General features: G+C 41.4%; 1 protein-coding gene across 1 annotated transcript in view; it reads left to right on the plus strand.

The window, feature by feature from the left end:
* Positions 1-22,448, plus strand: part of ofcc1 (orofacial cleft 1 candidate 1) — a 126,217-nt gene that overhangs the window by 7,264 nt on the left and 96,505 nt on the right. Inside the window, exons 4-10 of the mRNA XM_065019060.1 lie at positions 1,807-1,873; positions 2,221-2,403; positions 5,631-5,735; positions 8,022-8,111; positions 9,886-10,097; positions 11,901-11,980; positions 13,072-13,201. Of these exons, the coding sequence (XP_064875132.1) occupies positions 1,807-1,873; positions 2,221-2,403; positions 5,631-5,735; positions 8,022-8,111; positions 9,886-10,097; positions 11,901-11,980; positions 13,072-13,201 (867 nt within the window). The remainder of the gene's footprint in view (positions 1-1,806; positions 1,874-2,220; positions 2,404-5,630; positions 5,736-8,021; positions 8,112-9,885; positions 10,098-11,900; positions 11,981-13,071; positions 13,202-22,448) is intronic.

The raw sequence follows: 22,448 nt of genomic DNA on the forward strand, positions 1-22,448 counted from the left end.
AGAATCATATAAACTGGTGTTCATATACACAAGGCGATGTTCATTATGTGTCATTTTCCTATTAGCAAACTCATTACTTGCTTCTCAAGTAGCGATACTATTATAACTTCCTCATTTACTTTTGGATATGAACCAAAAGCTGTACAGTGTGTGTTTAAAAAATATGTTCGACACTGGAAAAGGAATCTGAATCTCATGCTACAAACTCTGGTCTCTGGTCAGTGTTTTAAATGTTACTGTTCTCTACAACTGGGAGAAATTGATTGGAACTCAGTGGAAAGAGAAAATGGTTTTTAAATAAGTTACAATTAGATAACCATTCATCTCTATGGTATAAATGAATGTCTTGCTGTAGGGCTTGTTGGATGTAAAAACAGATTTACAAAACTCTTCTTTCCAGATTGGAATGTGTCCTCCACTATTTTAATTGCTCTGTCATTTAGAATGAACTCCCCCCCTGCCCTCCCATACCCCTGATTTTGTCTTTGAAATTAAATATTGTATACATATACATGCTGTTCATGGGCATGGGCACCGTTCATCATCAGAATCTGCATAAATGATTTTTGAAATTGAAGTTCCAACTAAATGCTTTGAGGCTATAGCTAGAGATCTTAAACATAAGGATATGCATGTACAGGGAAATAAACATCCATAACAAAAACAACTACTAATGTGATTTACCTGGGCTTTTCTTGTTGTTCTTCTTGTCCACAGAAATTAGAGGCTCATCATTTTGTTCCACCATTTCTTGATTTCAAAGGGGATTTCTACATTTCTAGTTTCCATTTTCATTAGTATACCACTCTCTGTTGAATGACATTGCCTCCAACAGTATATGGAGCATATAGAAATAGCTATGAAACATGATGTCAAAATCCTCATTATTGCATTGAAGTGCTCATAGAGAAAGACCCATTATAGGCCTACCGTGCATGTACTCCTGTAGGTGGCTTTCAGTGATCACGGTTTGTATTTCCCTCTTTCATGTATTATCTAATAATGTTATATTGTGGCCATGTACTGTAGGCTATTGAATGGTCTTATCTTTGGAAGGGGCAAAGGGATGCTTCATCAAACTTCTTTGGAGCACACTGGATCTTAGCAAAACTATTTTCGGAAGAGTCACAATATGCTGTGATTAAGTGAAAATGTTCCATGATGCTTGGGGTTGTACATCAAAGTTAACAAATGGCTATGGAGCCCAATTACTATGGGGCATTCATAGGATATTATGAAAGGTTCGCTGCAAGTTGGGTTGTGTTTGGGCTTTGCTATGCAATTTGCTTTCTATCACATAAGGGATATTTTTTTTTGCACTTCCCATAAATCGAGTATTGAATATTTTTCAAAGCAACACAAAAAATAGCAGAATCCTTGAACTCTCTGATTTTAAGGACCATTTTTCTCCAGACTTTTTAGGATGTGTTCATAAGAATGTACGTAATGAGCAATGTGCTTGGATTTCCATATTCATTTGCACAATGAATCTCCACACACTCACAAAGCCTGTGTAAAAATGCATCATTTTCCAAGGGAGAGAGTGTTGTTTCCCATTCATTTGGAAAAAGGAGGAAGTATTTTAATGTGACCTTCATTACGCATTCGTGACAACTTTTCTTATTTATTTATGATTAAAAATGTTTCCACTCCTGTTGTTCAATTAGTGCTTGACCCCTTTAGCGGCGATGTAAATTAAATGACATTTCGGTGTCGTCCCATATTTAAAATACTGCGTTAGTTGCGGATCATAAATGATGATCTTCATTCTGCAGCTAATTTATTCATTTAACAATTTCCCTCCAGAAGTTACAGCAGAAGGCTCTGCAGCAACCTAAGCAGAAGAAATCCAAGTCGGCTGAATTTCTGATGGGTGAGCCCTGCTTGATGAGTTATTGCTCATAATTTGTGTAAGGATTAATTAACTAATTACAGACAAATGGCTTTGGGCTAAATTTTGCTCTTGCTTGTCAGGGCGCAATTTGTAATTATTTTAATCATTTCTTCTTCTTCTCTAACCCCCCCCCCCCCCCGCAAGATTCAGATTTAATTTTAACCTAATTGTGTTTTTAGTGACATTCGAGGAGGATGCACATCAGTATTTAGGGGGAGAGGAATCACTAGAAGGAATGTTCTGGCGCCATTAAATGTACTTTGGTATAATGCGCCACTTTTGACCTTCCTGTTGTGTTATGGTGTTTTTTCTTCTCTTTTTTGCAGGCGGAATGGAGGAGAGTGCTGTGGTGGAAGGCATTGAAAACCCTGTATTCGATGGCAGCTACAGCACAGAGCTTTCAGCTTCTCAGGCTTCAGCAGGGAGAGAAATTCAACGTGACAGGCAAGATAGCACCCTTGCAGCTCACCAACAAAAAATGGAGCTGCGAGCCCCTGCCAAACCAAGAGGTGAAGCTTCATTCTTCATTAGCCTCAAACCCGTTGACAGTGGATTTGTGGATTTGTTCCCGATCTAACCTTTTGGGTTTCTGAGGGCCTGGTCCTCACATTCCAAAGCTAGCGTGTCCTAACAAGTACCCCTCATATAAATTCCACCTAACCGGAGAATGTCACAAGAGTGGGGGTGCCAGAACACCCTGACGGAACCAGCCTCTCAACTCACACTAACAGTATTCTGCCTTCTGGAGGGCTGGAATCATCGAAGAGAGCATTTACTTAGCATACCACTACCAGCATATACACACTATCTTTATAACGTATAGTGTACATAACGTCCCTGAAACAGAGCTGATGGCCCATCCTGCAGGAAAATATGCCCCCTTGTAATTTACTATGTCAGTGAGACTCTTGAGCGATATGATGTTACACACACTGTGATGCGTTCAAACATTAAAAGAAATGCCGGTTTGGTCTTGATAGGTCACACAAGTCAGGTATTTTGAATTAAGAGATGTTTTTATTTATTGAATTAATAATCTAGTAATTAATTGAAGCTTAATGTTAGTGGAGAGAACTTCCAACATTTGGCCATCACTCAAACATACACATACATTTTCTGGAGCTGTTGAGAATATTCATTGTCTCCTGGCTAAGCTTAGGATAATCACTATTAACGCCTCTTGGTTACTTTTTTTCATGGTTGTGTCTGTTCCTTGACAAAGTTAAGGGATATTAAGGGATCATTCTAAAATATTTTCAAAAGGTAATACTGCCAGGTGGAGTGAGACACAGAGAGAAAGAAACCGTTGGGGTTTAAATCACACACAGAATGTATAGACACATCATAACACATGATCATAAGCACTATAGTTCTCTTGGTATCTTTTTGAGTTTCCCATGTACCAAATTGGTGTATCCCATGATCACCGTAAACTCATTAGTGTCTTTTATACAGAAGAACATGGAATTTTCCTTAGATCTGTTGTATTACAGTAGTTTTGATTAGTGGCATTTTATTGAGGGGAGCAAACCTCATTCAGGTCTAGTCCATTTTGCCCCCACCCAGTGCTGGGTAGAGTAGCACATTCGACGACAATGGTGCTACTGAGCTGATCCATCTGATACAGTAGATGTGGTGTCACCCATTGGCACGCCAGGCAGGGAGCAGGGCTTTTATGAATCCCAGGGAAGTCTTCTCTCATCAGAGATTAAATCGATAGCATCTGCCCCGCACGTCTCTGAGTTGTCAGGGAGATATCTTATGACTTGCACTTATTTAAAAAAGAAAGAAAGAAAAAGGAGAAACAGTAATACTCTGAGGCCCCCTGTGTGAAATCAATCATTCATGGGAAACCTTCTCATTGGATGTGTCTCGTGTGGATGGTGTGGTGTGTGTGTCTGCCATTGTGTGTGCATGTGTGCAAGTGCATGCCCCCAAGACTTTCAATGTGTGTCAAAGTTAACACTGAAAAAATACCTTATAGTTGAAGGAGCTCTAAATGAATGAGTAGTCTCATCAGTTATGGATCAAGGCTTCTTTAGAAATGGTACATTTATATGTAGGGCTAATAAAATATGTGCATTACTGAGATAAAACGTTATTTCTACAGAAGTGTATCGTAAGCAATGCTACAATTGTCATTGATTTTGTTTTGATATTTATGTCATTTCCTCCCCCTAGTAAATGTAACATTACGCCTAGAATACTATCCTATGTATTTGATATAATTTAGAGTTCTGAATTTTCATTACAAATTGAAATAGAGCAACCAAACATGTGGTCTTATTTCTCCAACAGGCACTGCAGTTATTTTCATATTCAAAAAAGGCATATATTAAATCCCATTGCCAGTGCACTGACACACATAGCAACAGTCTGTAGAGCCTGTACCTCTATATAATAGATGCAAGCAGCAGCTCTCTCATGTTTGTGACACTTCTATTTGGTTATCCTCAATATCTTTCATCAAAACTGCCTGTTAACAGTAGATTTGAATGGAGAGAAGTAGTGTGGGTTATTGATAGCTTGCATGTAAGAACAGGGAATTGCTATTTTTATTAGAGGCAAAGAACTGGAGGACAGCCAGACTATTTAGGTAAATCAAAGATATGATTCAAAGACAAGATCTTTGAGAGCTGCCGCCATTATGCAAATGTAGATTGAAAAAAGGCTTTCATAACCTCAAAGCTATTGCAGCGAAATTGTTAAAACTGTGTTTACGTCATAAAGGGACTTACTTGTGAATTTTACAGTTAATTTATGGTATCACTAAAATTCATAAGTGCAGCAATGAATATACAGGACTCCAGCCTAATAAGTGTCTCTATTTGACAATTTGTAACTGGCGTTCAACAGTGAGGAAGGTATGTAGAAAAGCTTGTACAATATATTACATAAACACAAATAGAAGCCTACAGAACTCTTGGTGGGTGGGTCCTATGCAGAGTAGAGGTCCTATGCAAACACACTTACTCCACATTTTTATGCATCCCAGCGTTGATCCTCTCCCTCTAATATAAATGTGATCCTTGTGTGAAAACATGTTTTTACACACACCTCTTCATTTAGCCCCACCGAGTAATACAAGTAAAGCAATTTAGATTGAGGATATAGTCTGAAATATTCAAGCCAGGAGAATGATTTCAGGTTAAGAAAGCAACTCGGTGGGGTGTACCTGTTTTATTAGAAACACCCCTTGAGGTGCTGGATTCCCATAAATTGTAGCAGAGCAGCTTTGATGCACATAGGTCAGCGATTGCTAATAAGAAGTCAATGGGACACGGGTTAAGTTATTTTCCTTCTCTGCCTTCACTCGGCCCAAACCGACCGGGTTCTCCCAACCGCCGACCCCAGAGCATTTAGAGGGGTATTGTCTTTGAAATTCCAGGTACTTTTCGCTTGTACAGTTTCTCATTAGTTCCTTTTGAACACAAGTAACATATGGCAATCGTATTTAAGAGATTGCCTGGTGTGACCTTTCGCGGCATGCTAATTAGGCCCCAGAGCTCCACTGGGCCCCGGCGAGCCGCACTCATGTGAACGGACTGACCGGCCAGGGCTTATCAGGTAGCAGACGCTGGCTCTCTGGCCAGCCTCAACAGTGTGGCTTTCAAAATTAACATTTTGCTTCATATGCTTCTAATAAACACTGACCTCCACCAACCTGCCGCTCCACCACTCCCACCTTCCTCCTCCTCTCTCACTCTCTCTCGCTCTTCTGGCGTAGTTTCCACAGGAAATGAGCGTGCCCGAAATTACTTTGACCCAGCGCTGGTGCAGGAAACCAACCCAAGGCGGTGCGGGATGGCGGAGGTCGGCACAGAAGATGAGCTGGAATTAAGTATGCCATTTCTCATCATAATAGTTCTCCTCAGTTCATTAAAGTGAGGTGAGAAAGATCACTCATTGCCAGCCAGTTTCTGACGGCAGGGGCGGTACTATGTAAATACATTTACTACTGATGGTCTACGAGATGGCTCATACATAGGACAGTGTGTTAGTTTCCAGCTCGTTGTCATTGATGAAGGTCACGTATCATTGGTCAGTTTAATTTCGCTCCAGCTTTTCTTGCGCTCCCATCAAATGACAGACACCAGACAGAGCCATATCAATAGTTGCACCCCCCCCTCCATGCCTATTAAAACCATGCTCTTGGGAGTCAAGTAATATGCATGTTATAATGAAACATGGCTATTAACAGAGGAGCCATTTCACCTGTATCTTTTGGATATCACTTCCTTGTAATATCAAAGGAGTCCTAAAGCTCAATCCCATCAAATGATGACAATCAACCTAAGAGGCATATTCCTGCTCCTTTTTCATTACCTTTGTAGAAATGTTATTCCCTACCTGACCATTTGCTATTACCCCATGAATGAGAATGTTTTGCATGTTTGCATATATATTGACTAGACTTGACAATTTGAATGTAATTTCAAGCACACATATGTGTAATTTCAAGCACACATGTATTTATACTGAACAAAAATATAAACCCAACATGCAACAATTTCAAAGATTTTACTGAGTTATGGTTCATATAAAGAAATCAGTCATTTGAAATACATTCGTTAAGCCCTAATCTATGGATTTCAAATGACTGGGAATACACATATGCATATGTTGGTCACAGATACCTTTAAAAAAAAAAAAGGTAGTGGCGTGGATCAGAAAACCAGCCATTATCTGGTGTTACCACCATTTGCTTCATGCAGCGCGACACATCTACTTCACATAGAGTTGATCAGACTGTTGATTGTGGCCTGTAGAATGTTGTCTCACTCCTCTACAATTACTGTGCGAAGTTGCTGGATATTTGCTGGAACTGGAACACGCTGTCGTACACGTCGACCCAGAGCATCCCAAACATGCTCAATGGGTGAAATGTCTGAGTATGCAGGCCATGGAAGAACTGGGACATTTTCAGCATCCAGGAATTGTGTACAGATCCTTGCAACGTTGGGTTGTGCATTATCATGCTGAAATATGATATGATGGCGGCAGATGAACGGCACGACAATGGGCCTCAGTATCTCGTCACGGTATCTGTGCTTTCAAATTGCCATCGATAAAATGCAATTGTATTCGTTATGCCTGCCCATACTCAAACCCCTCCACCACCATTGAGCACACTGTTCACAAAGTTGACATAGGCAAATCACTCGCCCACACGATGCCATACACGTAGTCTACAGTTGTGAGGCCAGTTGGACGTACTGCCAAATTCTCTAAAACAACGTTGGAGGCTATTTATGGTAGAGAAATTCAAATTAAATTATCTGGCAACAGCTCTGGTGGACATTCCTGCAGTCAGCATGACAATTGCACGCTCCCTCAACTTGAGACATCTGTGGCATTCAGCACAAGGTGCACCTCTGTAATGGTCATGCTGTTTAATCAGCTTCTTGGTATGCCACACCTGTAAAATAGATGGATTATCTTGGCAAAGGAGAAATGCTCAGGGGATATAAACAGGGATGTAAAACACATTTAAGCTTAAAACTTGAGAGAAATAAGCTATTTGTGTCACACCCTGATCTGTTTCACCTGTCCTTGTTATTGTCTCCACCCCCTCCAGGTGATGCTTGTTTTCCCCAGTGTATTTATCCCTGTGTTTCGTATCTCTCTGTGCCAGTTCGTCTTGTATGTTCCAAGTCGACCAGCATTTTTCCCCTGTACTTCCCCTGTACTTCTGCCTTTGCTATTCTCCTTTTTCCAGTCCTCCTAGTTGTGACCCTTGCCTGTTCTGGACTCTGTACCCGCCTGCCTGACCATTCTGCCTGCCTTGACCTCGAGCCTGTCTGCCACTCTGTACCTCCTGGACTCTGAACTGGTTTTGACATTTTGCCTGTCCACGACCATTCTCTTGCCTACTCATTTTTGGATTATTAAACATCTTAAACTCCAACCATCTGCCCCCTGTGTCTGCATCTGGGTCTTGCTTTGTGTCATGATAATTTGTGCGTATGGAAAACTTCTGAGATCTTTTATTTCACACTTGACATGTTGCATTTATATTTTTGTTCAGTATAGTTAGATTTGAAAAAGAAGCGAGCAATTCTGAGTTGAAGTAATAGTTATCAGGAGATTGTGACATTTTATGTGACATTATTTGTTTGATTTGTAGAAATAATGAACCAAGATGAAAAGGGCCTATATCAGAAAATGGCTGAAATGCTGGACGCTGACGACGACATAACCATCATAGAGTTACCAGGTATGTTCTCAACATTCCAGACCCTAAAAACACATGTAAAACAAATTCCAAAATGATCCAACTGCGACTATAGAGTAAATATGCAGGCAACTGCTCAATCGAAAACATGCTGTTTATTTTCAGACAGAACAAAGAAGAACACTTTAAAGGGACACAGAGTAGAATGACTTGTTCCTAGCTTTCCAGGCACAGGCCTATTGTGGTGCAGTAGGCGTGCCTTTTCCCATTAACAGAAGACTCATTTGAATATGTACCCAAACAGGGGGAAACTGGGGTTGGTTTAAGCTGGCATTGTTCTGGGGGGGGAGACAAGACAGTCGCACCGGCTCCTGTTGACATGACGCATCTCTGTTGTAATTCCAGTGCAGAAGTGATGGGCTTAGACCTGCTCGAACATGGAAGAATTTTGCCTGCTTGTATTTAGCTGTAGCAGTGAGATTAGCAGGCCCTTCCATTGTCTCAGAATGTACATGAAATCCGGTAAAAAAAAAAGTAGAGAGGATCTTGGATTAACAGTTTTATGCAATAGGCACAGGCAGAGCCCTTCTCTCGCCTGCACTGCGAGCGCCCAACAGCATCGACTGCCAGAGCTCTCCGGTAAACCACAATAGACTTCAAGACAATCACCTTATGCTTTTCTATGGATGCCTCCCACCGATATAGGCCGCAGCCTGACTAGGCAGGCTCTCTCTCTCCTCCTGATCCTGATGCATTGTGACTGGAGCAGGGTTTACTCTTTCTCTTACAGTCGTGCACAAAGCACACGCACAACAAAACGAGAAAGAAACAGAACATTAATGAAATGGAAAAGGTCCAGTAAAAGTAATTTCCGGAGGGATTCCTGGATAAATCCCCCGCAGTGCGGTTGTCATCTCATCTGTTTACTTCTTGAAATATTTTATCTCTTTGGTTGACAAAGAAGAAAATAATCACTTTAGGCATTGATTGACTTCATCTGATTCACACATTGGACTGCACACGTTGTCTTTACCTATAAGGGGCACTAACAATACCTCATAATCACTATTAACGTGGCTATGCAGTAGCGTAGAAGATACGTTTGACTGTTGAATCCATCCTCTATTTGTAACGGAAAACTATCTAGCTTTGATAAAGGCATAGTTCTACTCTTGTTTACTTTCCAACGATGACCAGAGCACAGAAGCCAGCATTCTCAGCCCAGCTTAATATTTATCTCTGTGTTGCAACACAATAAACTCCCTCAGAATTTTGAGACCAAACTTAGAAACATCGATACATGGTGGGTATAGTGGCAGTTTCTATCTTGGAGCTGTGTTGAGTCTGTTTGTTGACCTCAGACTTTTTATGGAGAAAGTGCTGCATCAGTGGCCTCTTGAAAAGCTAGCTAGGCTAATCCACCAGCAACAATTCATTGATGTACTGTAGGAGACTTGCTGTAGCACTGGTGGTGATTTAGTGATGGACATTAGTCAAGGCTTCGCCTTATATCCAGATCCACACTGAATGCATACTATTACAACATGTCATTGACATGGACATAGATGGTCAGTGGAGTGTAAGATGTGAGTTTGTCCTGCTTTTTTGCCGGTGCTTATAAGAAATAATGTTTCAGGCAAGTTAATTTTTCAGATGGTCTTTGGTACTTTGCATGTGAAATCTAAACAGTCTACTACTTGTGCATAACAGTATGTGTGTAATTGCATGTGTGTTGTGTATGTGTGTTGTGTATGTGTGTGTGTACATCCATCTGCGTGTGTGTGTGTTAACTCCACACATTCCCCTGTGTGTCCAGGTATGGCGCTAGCCCACAGGGAGGAGGAAGAGGTGTGGAAGGTGAGGGCCGGTGATCCAACGCTGCGTGTCGGTGCCGGTGCTGCAGGCCGTGGGCGCTTCATGGCGGCAGTGGAAGAAGGGGAAGAAGAGGTGATCCCCCGCTATGCTCAGCAGCTAAGGGAGCGCATGCTGCCTGACATGATCACGCTTGGCAGCCTTTCACTGGAACAGGTCAGAGCCACAAAGAGGAATATCTATGTCATCTCCTATATTCACCAGCACATGAGCCATGTCCATTACACACTCCGCCTAATGGACAACACTGGGTGCTTCGCTTCCCGCCCCTCACAGACATTTCTGTCTGTGTTGTGCTTCCTTTTTTAAAATTATTTTTTTAGTGGCCCTTTTAAAAGTTGCCCATTTGGTTCCTAATGTAGTTCATGTAACTTTCAGATTGAACTCTTTTTATGCACCGAACTCTGAACTATTTTTATGTAACTTTGATGAATTGTAAGTTTCTTAAAGCCCATTCGATTCATCTCGATCCCCAGATTTGCCTATTTGATCGTATCATACATTGTGTGTGAAAATAGGATATCGTCCAAACTATTAATTTGTTAGCGTTTGTTGTTTTTGTGATTATTCATTACTATGCATTTGTCATTGAAGCCTGGATTTCCGCCTTGGTTTGTCAACCATCTCTTTTCAGGAAAAATAGAGCGTGACAATTTTTTCTCCCCACCGCTTGTTTTGGGAGAAGGGGATTTTGTGAAATAGCATAAAGATCTGAAGAAGCTTATGAAATGAGTGTTGATACTCCATCAGTCAAAAAATGGGGTGAAAACAGGAACATGGGGTTTTCATTGTTCAGCGCTATAGAGGTAGCCAAACCCAAACATTAACGCATATCTAAACAGAAAATAAAAAACTATCCAGTATATTTATAGCTGTAATCTGACTTGAAAGGGAAGAAGAATTAAGGAGTTCCAAATTAACACCAAGAATATGGAAGGAAAGTGAAAAATGGATAGATCTTGTGATGGTAAGACTTGAGTCATCGTTTCATGTATTGATAATCAGTTCCATCTACGTAACATTGTATACTAGCGGGGTTCAGTGTTTTATGCTATCATAATGTGTATTCACTCCCCAACTGTTTGTGCCCACTTCTCATTGAAAGAACATTAGGCTATGCACTGGAGATTTCCTCATCTATTTTGAAGTAATAGGACTTTTTTCTCCCGTTTGTTACACACAAAAGCTTTCATGGTTGCTCGCGAGACGCTGTCATTTAACAGTGTCAATGCGACTGAATAGCGGTGTAAACTTGCTGACTGAATGGTACCGGCTGGAAGGATTCATCAACCCGTTACATGTCTGTAGGCTCCAGGCTGGCTGCTATTGATTGCCTGCAGATTGCATTACCACGTTGTTTCAGAGTTAGATGCTGTGTACTTAATTCACACTACACCTCCCTATTACAAAGCTCGGCCAAACTAAGGGTGTGTCTGAAACCCTATTCTCTAGCACACTACTTTTGACCATGGCCTACGTAGGGTGCCATTTTGGATGCACACTAAGTGTGTGATTTTATTTTTGGCAGGATACACATCTTCAAAGAGAAGGGATGTCTCAGGAAAATGAGTGGGTGAGGAAGAAAAGACTAATGTCCTTCTTAAGGGGAAATGCAAAGGTACTTTGCTGTGTCCATAAAGGGAAAGATTACTTTGTGCTATGTAAAATTATATTTCCTGAAGTTGTATTGTTAGTATTACTGGGATGATTTGAATACATTGTGCCAGGTTCGCTGAGAGGCATTTTAATCTTCTTCCTCTTACTGTGTCATAGAGTTGTACATGTAATCGAAGCTGTTATAGTAATAAAAGCCAGAGAAATCTCAGTGAAATGGTTGTAGTTCAAGTCATGCACTATTTCATCAGTATCACGTCTTCATGCTTTTGTTTTGTGAGTCTATTTCTTTTTACTGGCTGCAAAATGCCCATGTTGACAAAAAGTTGGCTCATTCTTTCAAAGGAACCCCAGGCCCAGTCACACAGAGACTGTGACCAACAGGAGAGGATACTGCAAGACAGGCTGTATGCAGCGTTCCAACGGTATGTTTCCACTAATGTTACATGAATGAAATAAGCATTCATTGTACAGAACGTTCACCATATTTATTTAGCTGCCATTTGAGAAAACATGTAATGTGACTGTAACCTATATGGGCTCTATATTGCAATGCATTGTGGGTAAAAGGCTGCGAGGCATGAAAATCTGCCCGTGTCACTGGACTCAGAGGAGCATCAGTTTGTGTTCCATCCACATCAGTCTGGAATCATGCATCTCCTCCCTCAGCCCAAAGGATATAATAGCATGTAGAGTTTTTTTGTTGTAATTATGGCTTACCATCCAGCCTGACATTATACAGAAAAAATCAAGAGAATCTACATGAGCCTGTTGTGCTCACTGTTTACTATGGGTGTTGGTTTGGACACCATGCCTGTCAGATGAATACCGTTTGAGTTTAGCAACGATGACCTTCTCCGCGCAGCCTTGGCCCCTGCAAATTCCTTCTGATATCATTGGTGGGTGGCTATTAGACATGAGAGGTTTTAATACACATCACCTAGGGCTACGTTTTCTGAGATTCAATGAGAAATGATCTCCTATTCTCTAGAATGGGAACGGGATGCCAAGCTGACTTTCTTTTTTTGTTATGTGTAATTTATTTCCTTTCACTGTTTTTGATTTAACAGTAATTTCATTAGGGAGAGGGCCCCCATTCTGCTGCGTTGTTAACTGACGAAAGCACATGTAATACTTTTGATCGGGCGAGCAGAAAATAAAGTTGGTGGCTGGCTTTGATGCCGCACCGATGAGCATTTATTTGCTGAATTATTCTTACTTTAAAGCCATCTTATCCACTTTAGCAGGCGGGCCTATGATATTGCTTTATTTTGAGGAATTAAGAGAGGTGGCTGGGAGACGGAGCGTAGCAGCAGTTTATTACATTACCCCAGATAAGATTGAAAGGCCAAGCGGGCTGAGGAGAGAGAGAGAGAAAGAGAGGGAGGGAGGGGGAAAAAAGTGGAAAGTGTTTGTTGTTGCGTTATTAGATTCTCCGCTGTTGGCTACAAAGTGGGAACAAGAGAGCACAATATGCAGGTGGCTGGTTAACAGGGTTACCACTTGTGTTTCGCAGCGCAGAGAGCCAGTTGCTGAAGGCGCTGAGGGAGCGCAAAGGTGAAGTGATCGCCAAATACGGCGAGATGACAGAAGCCTCCTCCGCAGCAGAATCACCGTGGGCCAGGGAGCCAGGCCTCGGCTGGCAGGTAGGATCTGTTAACCCAGCCATTATCAGACATAAACACAGGAAGTAACATGGCACATCAACAGGAAGTACCACTTCTATATCGGAGACTTATTTCCACCAGGGTTCAACCATAGAAGAAATTATGATATCTCGCAAAATATGTTTGTGGCCCGAGAAACAGATAGAGGAATGTTTTTTTTTAAGTCAAATGATGTAATTATATGAAATCCTTGCTGCCGTGAATGGAATCTGTCAGCAGAGTCTCTTTTGCAAGCACACTCATGCACGCGTGAGCATACTCGCACGCACACACACATACACACACAAACACACATAAAAGGCTTCCCTGTGTTTACCATGGAACACTGGGAAAAACCGCCGTCTCTCTTTCTCCTTTATTTAGGATGTTTTTCATCCCCCAGTGTGTAAAAAGCCGTCTGGTGTCTTAAGGAAAGTAGAAAGGGAAAGAAGGGAGAGTGAGGAGGAAGGAGCAGCATCAGGCAGCAGCCTTAGCATCCGTAGGAGTGTGCTGTTGTTAGGCTGGGGATGAGGCTGCTCTGCCACCATGCAGGCTTAGAGATGTAATGAATCTTCTATCAGCCCTTCCTGCCAGGGTGACAACTCGCTTTGAGGAAGGTTGTAAATGTGGGAGAGATTGTGGTATAATTCCTCAGACTGGCATTTCTGCCCCCCAGTCACCATTCGATTATCTCCCAAATTGCTGTGTTTCAGAGAGATAAAGATTTTTTATGGCTTGCTGACTTGAAACAACCGGCACAGCCAGGAAAAGCAATGGCCAACCTGCCATGCATAGTAATTCCATTGGTAAATGACAAAATCTTTGTTTATATGACATTTCCAAAATTACTGCGGCAGATGAATCTAAAATATAAAATGTCACATTTGGCATGCAAAACTATGAAAATATATTTCTGTGCAAAATTCATGGAGGCATTTAATTTAGAACGTGTTTAATAACTAAGTCTGCCTGCATCAGTAATCCTGCCTGGAGGTCCCAAAAAGATTGTCATATTTATTCACTCGTTTTCTCCCCCCCCCTTTCCTTCATTCCGAAGCCAACATTTTTAAGGGTAAATGTTCATTGTTAATTAAGATTTACTAATTAAAATGAAAATAATTAACGAGAAAGCTTAATCTCCGAATATTAGGCTATACTTAGAAAGAAAATATGTTTTTGTATGTGGCATTTCCTGTGTATTAAAGAGTTCAATTTGTGGAGCAGTCAATGTAGGAACCTTGAAAAGATGTTTCGGCGAAGGACGCGCTGCGTGCCAAAAAAAACTGCTGAGGATCCGTGGCTGAATGCTTTGATCTCATCTGTAGGAGTGGTGTAATGTTATGGCACTTTAGGCACAACTAAGGCTCCGGGCAAACAAACCACCTTCTGATATGGAAAATTGGCTCACTTTGCCTTTTACCTTCCCGAATTTCTTGACTTTCCGCCATACACTTACCGGTCCATGCATGAGAGACAAATAATAACAATCTCTAAAGACATATATAGTGAAAAATTAACACTGGTGTGCTGTGAAGTTTTTATTGATTTTTATTGTTATTTTTTTTACCCTCTTTCTTTCTCCCTCAGCAGTGTGGGGGCTTAGAGACTTAACCTCCTGGATGTGCGATGTGTGGGCTAAACCGCTTTACCACCAATTATACTAATTTCACTTCTGCCTAAATTGTTTTGTGTTGTGGCGTATGCAAAGATGCTCAGCAAGGAGATTGCCGGGCATAACGGCAGGGCTCGTCACACACCCTCTGAGGGTGGCTTTGCGCTGGGCACTGCCAGGCACCGGCATGCACGTGGCGCTGGGTGTGTATCTTTTTACGTGTGTGTGTGTTCCAAATGGTTAATATGGGCCTTTAACAGTCAAAAAGCAACACTGCCAGGCACACAGTGCTGGGTAGGTGAATCCCAATAGTGCCACCAGTATACACCGTTTATGTAGAGTGGCAACAGTCAGAGAACGGAACATGCAAATTGAGTTAAGTAGAATCTCCAGAGGATTTTTTTGAATATAATAGATGGTTTAAGATTAGGTGACTGTGTGTTGAACTGTCATCCCTGTGCTGTTTGTGGACATGTGTTTGTTTTTGTGGTAGGTGAATAACACCAGGATATGTCCCCTGGGCTGCTGGTCAACCGCCACTGTCTAGCTCCCGGGTAGCTGACTGTATAATTCAAGACCTGCAGTATCTTTTTACACATTTTGTTACATTACAGCCTTATTCTAAAATTGGTTAAATCTATTTTTTCTTCATCAATCTACACAAAATACCCCATAATGACAAAACAAAAACAGGTTCAGCAAAGTTATGAAAAAAATGGAAATATTACATTTCCATAAGTATTCAGACCCTTTACTCAGTACTTTGTTGAAGCACCTTTGGCAGTGGTTACAGCCTCAAGTATTCTAGTGTATGATGCTACAAGCTTGGTACACCGGTATTTGTACCAAGCTCTGTCAGGTTGAATCTCTGCACAGCTATTTTCAGGTCTGTCCAGAGATGTTTGATTGGGTTCAAGTCCGGGCTCTGGCTGGGGCACTCAAGGACATTCATACGCTTGTCCCCAAGCCATTCCTGCATTGTCTTGGCTGTGTGCTTAGGGTCGTTGTCCTGCTGGAAGTTGAACCTTTGCCCCAGTCTGAGGGCCTGAGTGCTCTGGAGCAGGTTTTCATCAAGGATCTCTTTGTACTTTGCTCCGTTCATCTTTGCCTCAATCTGGACTAGTCTCACAGTCCCTGCCGCTGAAAAACATCCCCACAGCATGATGCTGCCAACACCATGCTTCACAATAGAGATGGTGCCACACATGACACATGGCATTCAGGCCATATAGTTCAGTCTTGGTTTCATCAGACCAGAGAATATTGTTTCTCATGGTCCGAGAGTCCTTTAGGTGTCTTTTGGCAAACTCCAACCGGGCTGTCATGTGCATTTTACTGAGGAGTGGCTTCCGTCTGGCCATGCTACCATAAAGGCCTGATTGGTGGAGTACTGCAGAGATGGTTGTCCTTCTGGAAGGTTTTCCCATCTCGGCAAAGGAACACTGGAGCTCTGTCAGAGTGATCATCGGGTTCTTGGTCACCTCCCTGACCAAGGCCCTACTCAATGCTGCCAAAATGTTTTGGTACCAATCCCCAGATCTGTGCCTCGCCATAATCCTGTCTCTGAGATCTACGGACTATTCCTTCGACCTCATGGCATGGTTTTTGCTCTGACGTGCACTGCCAACTGTGGGACCTTATATAGACAGGTGTGTTCCTTTCCAAATCATGTCCAATCAATTGAATTTACCAGAGGTAGACTCCAATCAAGTTGTAGAAACATCTCAAGGATGATCAATAGAAACAAGGTGCACCTAAACTCAATTCCGAGTCTCATATTAAAGGGTCTGATTAGTTATGTAAATAAGGTATTTCAGTTTTTTATTCTTAATACATTTGCAAAAAAATTCTAAAGACCGGTTTTTGCTTTGGGATTATTAGATATTGTGTGTGTAGATTGTGTGTAAATACATTTTAGAATAAGGCTGTAACATAACAAAATGTGGAAGGGTTCTGAATACTTTCCGAATGCACTGTATATTGTTTGTTGTATGCTTAATGTTTTTGAATATTAATGTATAACTAGGTACCAGGATGCACTTTTCCATGGAACCTTTTTAGGTTCTCTGCGCTTCTGTACTATATAGATACAGTGCCTTCAGAAAGTATTCATACCCCTTGCTTATTCCACATTTTGTTGTTAAAGCCTGAATTGAAAATTTATAAAATTCTTATATTTTTTTCACACCCATCTACACACAATAAATACCCCATAATGGCAAAGTGAAAAGAGTTTTTTTGAATTGTTTGCAAACATATTGAAAATGAAATACAGAAGTATTCACACCCCTGAGTCAATACTTTGCAGAAGCATCTTTCTGTCAAGTTCTGTCAAGCTGGTTGTTGATCATTGCTAAACAAGCATTTTCAGATTGAAATCAAAACTGTAACTCGGCCACTCAGGAACATTCATTGTCTTCTTGGTAAGCAACTTCAGTGTAGATTTGGCCTTGTGTTTTAGTTCATTGTCCTGCTGAAAGGTGGGAAGCAGACTCAGATCAAATCAAATCAAATGTATTTATATAGCCCTTCGTACATCAGCTGATATCTCAAAGTGCTGTACAGAAACCCAGCCTAAAACCCCAAACAGCAAGCAATGCAGGTGTAGAAGCACGGTGGCTAGGAAAAACTCCCTAGAAAGGCCAAATCCTAGGAAGAAACCTAGAGAGGAACCAGGCTATGTGGGGTGACCCAGGTTTTCCTTTAGAATTTTGCCTGTGCTTAGCAACATTCCATTTGTTTTTTATCTGGAAAAACTCCCAAATCCTTAACAATTACATGCATACCCATGACATGATGCAGCCATCACTTTGCTTGAAAATATGGAGAGTGGTACTCAGCAATGTGTTGTTTTGGTGCTGCCCCAAGCATAACACTTTGTATTAAAGACAACAAGTGAATTGCTTTGCAGGATGCATGTTTTTGAATATTTTTTATTCTGTACAGGCTTCCTAATTTTCATTCTGTCAATCAGGTTAGTATTTTGGAGTAACTTTAATGTTGTTGATCCATCCTCAGTTTTCTCCTATCATGGCCATTAAACTCTGTAACTGTTTTAAAGTCACCATTGGCAACATGGTGAAATTGTCACGCCCTGACCGTAGAGAGCCTTTTAATGTCTCTATTTGGTTTGGTCAGGGTGTGATTTGGGGTGGGCATTCTATGTTTCGTTTTCTATGATTTGGTGTTTCTATGTTTTGGCTGGGTATGGTTCTCAATCAGGGACAGCTGTCTATCGTTGTCTCTGATTGGGAACCATACTTAGGTAGCCCTTTTTCCCTCCTTTATTTGTGGGAAGTTGACTTTTTTTTTAGGTCACATAGCCTTTGAAAATATTGTCATTTCACAAAACCATACCAAAACGTAGCAAAACTAACTGGAACAAGCTAGCTAGCTAGCCAAGTTGCTAGCTAGCTAAGTTAGTTAGCTAGTTTATATTAAAAGTAATACAAAATGCAACTAAACGTTTTAAAACATTAGCTGACACCTTGAGGCTTGATAGGGGGTAAAAATGTTTTTCCCAGAAGGTTAGACATTTTCGTTATTTGTTAGCTATCTAGGCTACCAGTTAGCATTTACCCCACACATCAAATTAAATTATATTTGTCACATGCGCCGAATACAACAGGTGTAGTAGACCATACTTTGAAATGCTTACTTGCAAGCCCTTAACCAACAATGCAGTTTTATGAAAATACAAAAAAAAAGTAAGCGATAAGAATGACAAAATTAAAGAGCAGCAGTAAATAACAATAGCGGGGCTATATACAGTGGGTGTTGGTACAGAGTCAATGTGTGGGAGCCCTGGTATTGAGGTAATATGTACATGTAGGTAGAGTTATTAGCTAGCTTACCCTACTGTGTGCTGGACAAATTAGCTAATGTTTCATCATTTTAGTTACTAAGATAAATAAAACATCTCAAATTAGCTACTCACTGTAGCGTTAACTTCTTTTGAGTTACTTCTTTCTTTCTCCAGTTGTCAGTTCGACCACACACTGTTTATGCACTCATTTGTGTAGGACAAATTCAGAAATGACAGTTGGAACTCCACAGCAGAAAATATGTGATTGTTGTTGCTAGGTTACCAGTTACAGTGCTTGCTTTTAGCTTGCGGTTTGCGCACACCTTTATCCAGAGGGAATACAACAATTATAGCTAGTGTCTGAAAGAATGATATGGATTTAATATTTGTCAAATTATTGAGCATATCCTCAAAACTCAAATAATCATCAGAAGTTGTCCTTAATTAGCATATCAAGATCCTGATATGGACCACAGTCAAGAGCATATGCATTGTATGTGCGGAGAAAAAGGGTAGTGTAAGGGTTTGGGTTAGGTGCTACCCAGTATGATGAAGAAAGGAGTGTCTTTTTAGTGTATTTATTTGCGTGTGTATTTGGTGGGGGGGTGGGCTTAAGGGTAGGCTTTGTCAGATAGGTGGGGCTTTAGGAGGGCCTGAAAGATAGTGATGGTCTCAGAGTCATGGATGGCTGGAGAGAGTTCCAGAGCCTAGGAGCAACCCTAGAGAAGGCCCTGTTGCCGAAGCTCTGGAGCTTCGACCTGGGGATGTCAAGGTGCTGTGGTGCAACGGAATACGCGTGTGGGTTGGTAGAGGAGAAGGTCTGAGAGGTAAGGGGTGCTGAAGGGCTTTGTAGGCCATAAAGAGGATATTGTAATAAATGCATTGGGAGACAGGGAGCCAGTGGAGCTCACAGAGAACAGGGGTGATGTGCTGCCATTACTTAGTGTGGGTGAGTTTTGAACAATTTGGAGTTTATGGAGGGAGCTTGAGTTGATGCCGAAGAGTAATGAGTTGTACTAGTTAAGACGGGAGGAGTTTAATGCATGTATGAGAGTTTCAGCAGCAGGACGGGGGAGGGAGGACTTGACTTTGGCAATGTTGCGGAGGTGGAAGAATGAGGATTTGATAGTTTGTCTTATGTGGTGGCGAAAGGAGAGGGTGGAGTCCAGAATGACGCCAAGGTTGCATGCATGGAGGGAGAGAGAGAGAGACAGTGGTCTCGTTAATGGTGAGGTTTCCAGCTTTGGTGAGGGTGGATTAGGTGCCTATGAGGATGAGTTCCATTTTATCACTATTGTGCTTGAGGAAGTTTTGTTGCGTCAATTTTTTATTTCAGAGAGGCAGGATTCATTGTGGGTCAGAGGTGGGTTGAGGAGGGTTTTGGTGCAGAGGAAGATCTGGGTGTCATCAGCATAGCAGTGGAAGGTTGAAGTGGCAGAGGATCTGACCTAGGGGGAGGATGTAGATAATGAAAAGTAAGGGACACAGCACAGAGCACTGGGGGACACCATGTATAACTGCAGCTGAGTCTGAGGTGTGGTCATTAAGGGAGATGTAGTGGGTCCCGTTTGTGAGGTATGATTGTTGCCAGGAGAGTGCAGTGCCCTCAACACCCAGAACCTCAAGCCTGGTGAGGAGGATATGATGGCTCACCTTGTCAGAAGCGGTACTCAGGTCAAGGACAATCAGGATGTTGAGGGCACCAACATCAGCAGAGGTGAGAAGGTTATTGATAACTTTGAGAAGGGCAGTTTCAGGAGGGGTGGAAACCAGACTGGAGGGGCTAGAACAGGTTTTTGATTAGCAGGTGGGTTTGTAATTGGGAGACAACAGTACGATCCAGAGTCTTGGCAAGGAAGGGGAGGTTGGAAGTTATTGAGGATGATAGTGTCCAGTCCTGGCTTTGTTAAAGATGGGGGTGACTCACAGATTCAAGGACCCTGCTTTAGCGGCCAATTTCGTCAACAAGAACGTGGAAGCAGCTGTTGTACCGCATGGTGTGGAACAAATTGTTAGCTGGTCTTCTTAGCAGGCAAGTTAGCAGGCCGGCTGGCAGACTGGTTGGCTAGCGAAGCCAACTTTGCTGGGTTCATCGACACTTGAATGTCATTCTCTTTTTTAATTTATTTTTTAATTTCCATTTTCATTGGTGAGTATACAGTTGACGCTATAATGTGTGTGTGCGTGTGTGTGTGTGTACTATTCCACTCACATTATTGTTTTTTGTTTGTATCATTAATATTTTATTTTGATCTAATGCCAATATCTGTCTGTTTTCAGTAGTTTTACCATTTGTATTGCTCTTAAACCTCTCTTAACCGAGGTTAGTTTTCCGTAGACTCTGCTAGGGACCAATCTATGTATGTTTGGTTTACTCTGGTTAAATAGTCACAAATCTCAGGTAGCACAGAGTAAGAGTTATCATGCTTTGCTCTAAACTTTTTTTGTATTTAGGGTTTTGCTTGCATCTCAGTTGCGGAGATGCTTCGGCAAGGGAGGTTGTGAGGGAAGGGGTTTTCCCTCTTTATTTGTATATAGTTTTTATATGTTTTTTTGTGCTTCTTAGCTTTTCTTTGTTTTTTAAATTTGCGCTATTAGGTTCAACTAAGACTTTAGTTTACATTGTACCTTGTCCTTTACACATCCTCAATTAAGACATGACTCAGCCTAGTGTAGCCCATCCAGCTGGAGGGAATGGCTTTAACTTTCTTACTTGGAACTGCAGCGGCATAAATAACCCAGTTAAAAGTAGTAAGGTGCTACACTACCTTCATCAATTGAAACCACACAATCTTTCTCCAAGAAACTAATCTGAAGGTATCACAACACTCAAGTCTTAGGTGCAGATGGGTGGGTCAGGTGTTCCATTCCTCATTTCAGAGTAAGGCAAGAGGGGTGGCTATTTTACTTCACAGATCGGTACCTTTTACATGTTCTAATGTGATTGCAGATCCCCATGGTAGATACATAATTGTCAGTATTAGGCTGCTCAATACGAATGTACTTCTTGTTAATATTTATGCTCAATGGTGGGACAATGGTGATTTTTTTCAAATCGGTTTTCTCTACACTGCCCGATATGTCTTCTTATATGTTAGGTGGTGATTTTAACTGTTGGTTAGACCCACATTTGGATCGATCCTCCACTAAACCTACTACCTTGTCAACCTCAGCTAGAGTTGTCCAAACCTTTATGTCTGAATTTGCAGTTTCAGACCCTTGGAAAATATGCTTTTCCAGATAGATTAAACACTCCTTTTTTCTCATCGGTTCACCACACTTTTACCCGCATAGACTACTTCCTTGTAGATGACAGACTTCTCAATTCCATATCTTCATGTACATATAATCCAATTGTTGTATCTGACCACACCCATGTTATCATAGAAGTAGTCTTTCAAACTGTTGACAATCTGCGACCGCCTTAGCGGCTAAATACTCAACTGCTCAGTAATGAACACTTTGTCAATTTTGTTTTTGGTCTAATCGACTTTTTCACGAGTATAAATGGAACCCCAAACATCTCTGCATCTACTCTCAGGGAAACTTTGAAAGCTTATATCAGGTAAAATTATTCATGCACTGCACATGAAAACAAACTGAAAAGGGATAGGCAATCTATGTTAACACGCTGTATTGCCCAATTAGATAATATTTATGCCGTTTCACCATCTACGGATATTTATAAGGAGTGTTTAACTTTGCAAGCAGAATTTGACACATTATTAACCTCTCTGGGATATTCGAGACGGTAGCGTCCCACCTCAACAACAGCCAGTGAAAGTGCAGGGCGCCAAATTCAAAACAAGAGAAATCCCATAATTAAATTA

The sequence above is a fragment of the Oncorhynchus nerka genome, linkage group LG6 (assembly GCF_034236695.1).
Source record: "Oncorhynchus nerka isolate Pitt River linkage group LG6, Oner_Uvic_2.0, whole genome shotgun sequence".
Taxonomy (NCBI): Eukaryota; Metazoa; Chordata; class Actinopteri; order Salmoniformes; family Salmonidae; genus Oncorhynchus; species Oncorhynchus nerka.